The sequence below is a fragment of the Theobroma cacao genome, chromosome 2, assembly GCF_000208745.1.
Source record: "Theobroma cacao cultivar B97-61/B2 chromosome 2, Criollo_cocoa_genome_V2, whole genome shotgun sequence".
Classification (NCBI taxonomy): domain Eukaryota; kingdom Viridiplantae; phylum Streptophyta; class Magnoliopsida; order Malvales; family Malvaceae; genus Theobroma; species Theobroma cacao.
The window spans coordinates 2,684,423-2,688,063 of NC_030851.1; the positions used below are offsets into that span (position 1 = coordinate 2,684,423).

At 34.5% G+C, this 3,641-nt stretch overlaps 1 protein-coding gene across 5 annotated transcripts; it reads right to left on the bottom strand.

Annotated features, from left to right (window-relative positions):
* LOC18607491 (mechanosensitive ion channel protein 5) lies at positions 517 to 2,974 on the bottom strand. Of its 5 annotated transcripts, none has more exons than XM_007041681.2 (5): positions 1,969 to 2,974; positions 1,712 to 1,835; positions 1,265 to 1,345; positions 963 to 1,165; positions 517 to 872 (listed from the first exon to the last, which is right to left on the bottom strand). In XM_007041681.2, exons 1-5 carry the CDS (start codon positions 2,787 to 2,789, stop codon positions 665 to 667), a joined length of 1,437 nt encoding a protein of 478 aa, XP_007041743.2. In that variant the 5' UTR covers positions 2,790 to 2,974; the 3' UTR covers positions 517 to 664. The 5 variants fall into 5 exon arrangements, with proteins under 5 accessions (XP_007041743.2, XP_017970801.1, XP_007041741.2 ...); XM_018115312.1 differs by having other exon boundaries at positions 1,265 to 1,408; XM_007041679.2 differs by having other exon boundaries at positions 1,265 to 1,558.

The window sequence follows — 3,641 nt, forward strand, 5'->3', positions numbered from 1 at the left end:
CAACTACGTTCTTTACATTTTGTTAATTTGGTGCAAAATGTACAACTTTAACATGCAGCTAAAAAACCTTTGACATGGAAATGATGTAATTTTTGTGAATTATTGATTCAATATTGATTGTATGATATTGTCATATCGATATCATGGTTCTTGCTTTGGAAGTTTTTTGCAATAGCATGCTATTTATTTTTCTCAATGCAATAGCATGATATCACTGTGATTCCTAAATTTTTTGTGTGTGTATACTCTGAGACTTGTTCTTGAATTCAGGTTTTTAATTTGGTGCACATAATTGTTCTGGCAAAAGAGGAGATAAGTCACTAGCTTCATTGAAGTATGGAACTGGCTTGTTTAAACAAAGCCAAAATTCACCCTTGTCAACGCAGTTACCCTCACAAATCACATCCAGACTTCTGATAGAGTCCACTTTCTGATTATAAATTCATTTTCTCTTCTCATTTTGATTATGGCAAGACAAACACTCTAAGAAAAAAAACAGAGAGAGAACTAAGCAAATAAGCTAAAACAAAGGAAAAGTTTTCATAACTTGCGGAGAGGTGCACGACGGTGTAACAATATAAGAATATCTTATCAGTTAAAAAAGGAAGATCTTAAGAAAGAACAATAAAAGGAAACTATGCCAGAAAGCAAAATCACTGTCTGTCTACCAATGCACCAGGATCCCAAGCTCCCTTACGATGTTAGCCACTTCTTTATACAGAAGATTTTTTCTTTCAAGTCTCTCATCCAGATCTTGCATGTTTATTCGATGTGTCGCCCGGACCTCCGCATGCAGCCTGCTCGTCTCCCCAATACTTGTTATGAATATACGTGGTGTGGGAAACCACAGCTCCTCCCTGCTTTGGATGAAACTAGCAACAATGACAACAATATCAGTAAAATTATATATCAGAAATCAAATCGCTTCTAAGCAATAAAAACTAACTCAATATGCAAATTACCTAAGTATCTTTTGTTTCATGGCACTAATTTGTTCTTCTGGGGTCAAAATAAATATATCAAACTCTATTTTGTCTTTCATTGGTGGACTGAGTCGAAAATTGCTCACGGATTTTGTCCACAGAACAACATTCGGATAAATAACATTTTGGTTGTCATTCCTTAAGAAGATAGTGCTGAAAATGTTGATTTTATTCACCACCAACTGAAATTTAATCAAAGTGCAAGCATGAATTGCATAAATAAAGTTCTTTAAATTGAGATTTTATAAAAAAAAAAAAAGAATGTATATTTATGAATTTACCTCAACCCCATCGATCTCGCATCGATCGTCAATATTGAATGGATGCATTACAAACAAGTGGATCACAGCTTCAAATGCAATCTTGCACGTATTTCCAAATGTAAAACCAGCTAAAATTACTATCCAGAACAAGAATACTAGATCCTGGCTTGTGATTATTTCAAACATGAATGAGAAAATAATAAGAGTGATGATGAAGTATACAAAGATCAAAATCCAGTTGATTTTCTTAACAATTGATTTTGAATTAGAACGTGTCAATTCGATTGCCTTCCTTTCTTTAAATATGTTAACCTGAAACATTTTGAGAAGCTATGTTACTTAATTGAACATAATAAGATAAAAGAAATCAAGCTAATTAAAAAAAAGAAAATTTACATTCTCGTATAAAATACATCAAAACGAAAAGTATAATAAACTAATTATTGTTGTTAATGATACACTTACCACCCAGTTTTCCAATACCAACTTATGAACTTTCTGGCATTCAGATGCACAACCCAAAAGGTTCAACAACTTGCGAGCATTATTGATATTCATAAAACCCATCAAATCTTCTACGTAAATGTATCTATTAAACAAATAATACACAGAAATAAATCACATATACTAACAAAACACTTCAAGGTAATAGACTAGAAGTCCTATTTTGATGGCACAATTATTATTATGAGACAAGCATTTTATTATGAGTTTGGAAGTACCTTGACGAATTGTTTGACAAGTTCTGTACTGTTTTTATTGCCAGATTTTTGGCACCCTTCTCATTTCTGATTTTCTTCAATGAATTGCCTTTGGGCGCTATCTGATGAATCATTCTTTCACTAAATTCCATTTCTCTGATTCTCAAAGACAATATATGAGAATTATATCTGACAGCAAGATATGTGAGGACGATGGTTTTCACTATCCACACTACTGAAGAAACAAGCAAGAAACTTGAGACTTTGTTTATGTAAAACAAAGTTTCTAAACGTACACTTCTCTTCAGTTTTTGGCTGAAGATAAAGTTCCATAACGCAAACATAGAAACCACCCATAAACAGCTTTCGACTGCAGATCTTGTTCCATGAATATAATACAACAATCTCTTGTACTTGGAAAACTTCCACTCCATGAAAAGGATAACCAACCTCAACATACAACGAAAAATGATCTTCCCCGACAAGAGAAACAACAGAAATACATTCCACTTCCAAATGACCACATAACTAAAGGATAGTTTATTCCATTTTGGAAGCCAAATGCTAAAAGGCAAAGACAGGACCAAAACTAAGCATAACAGCCATTGAGCTATGACAAGTTTTTTCACCTTTCCCTGCTTCAACTCTTCTTCTATTAAACTGTCAATTATCCTTGTGTCTTGGTCTTCATTTTCCTCGATTTTCTGTCCTTCCTCTTGCTCCTCTTTTTCAAAATGTGCTTCTGATTCAATTTCTTCTATCTCTACAATTTCCAATGGTTCAGTGAGTTGCCCTGTTTCCAGACCCGCGGGCTGGTGCACTTCAATAACAATGTTTTCCATGGAGAAAAGATGATATAATTAAAATGAAGAGAAATTAAAATTTTCAGTTGGTAAGTGTTTCTGTGGTTTCACTGGTAAGAAGGAACGCAATATAGATGGCAAATTCTTTGGAAAGAGGGAGGTAGAAAATTTTAGTGAGTAATACTAGCAATAGTACAATATTGTTCATACTCGTTGGTAAGAATTCCAAGTTTCCCTTGGTCAATGGATGCCTGGAAATTTTAATTATAAGACTGGGCTTTCCAAATTTAGATTATGATTTTGAAATTTAAATGTTAGCTAAAGCATGTGAACATGGAAAATAGCCATTTATTACGAAGGAAAAATATTAAGCGTGATCTTCAAGCTTTCTCCTACTGAAAGAACTCAAGTTGCATATCTCATTTGTCTGCAAGCTTGAAAAAGAATACATGTCAGACTGGTAATTGCCTTACTAGAGGTTGTCAGCCTATACTAGTCAATCTAGCCGCGTTTATTGATTACGCTTTGAAGGCACGCCCCTTGATTTGATTTATAATGGCAATTTCTCCAACTACTGACTCCAAATGGCTGCAGCAGTAACACTAATATCTCTCAATTACTTCCACAATTCCCCGGCACCCATAATTGTTTCACAAAACCACTTCGATACCCCGGGAACAAACCTAAACCCTTACGCTATAGCCAAGCCAAGATTTCTCAAAACCAACTCAACTCCGTAGAACCCAATCAAAAACTTCACAAACCTTAACTGAACCGAACAATTTAAAACCCATAATAGGTTGTTCAAGGAGGCGATTAATTTTTGTCATAGCATGGAATTTGAAGGAGCTAAGCCCGATGAATTTAGGTACCCGTTTGGGATCAAGGCGT

Bases quoted from the DNA above. Each gene is read 5' to 3' on its own strand.
- LOC18607491 (XM_007041679.2), bottom strand. From the start codon at position 2,789: ATGGAAAACATTGTTATTGAAGTGCACCAGCCCGCGGGTCTGGAAACA. The intron at 1,836-1,968 runs GTACTTCCAAAC...TTTGTTTAATAG, and splicing joins TTGTCAAACAATTCGTCAAG to ATACATTTACGTAGAAGATT. The intron at 873-962 runs GTAATTTGCATA...CATTGTTGCTAG, and splicing joins ATGAAACAAAAGATACTTAG to TTTCATCCAAAGCAGGGAGG.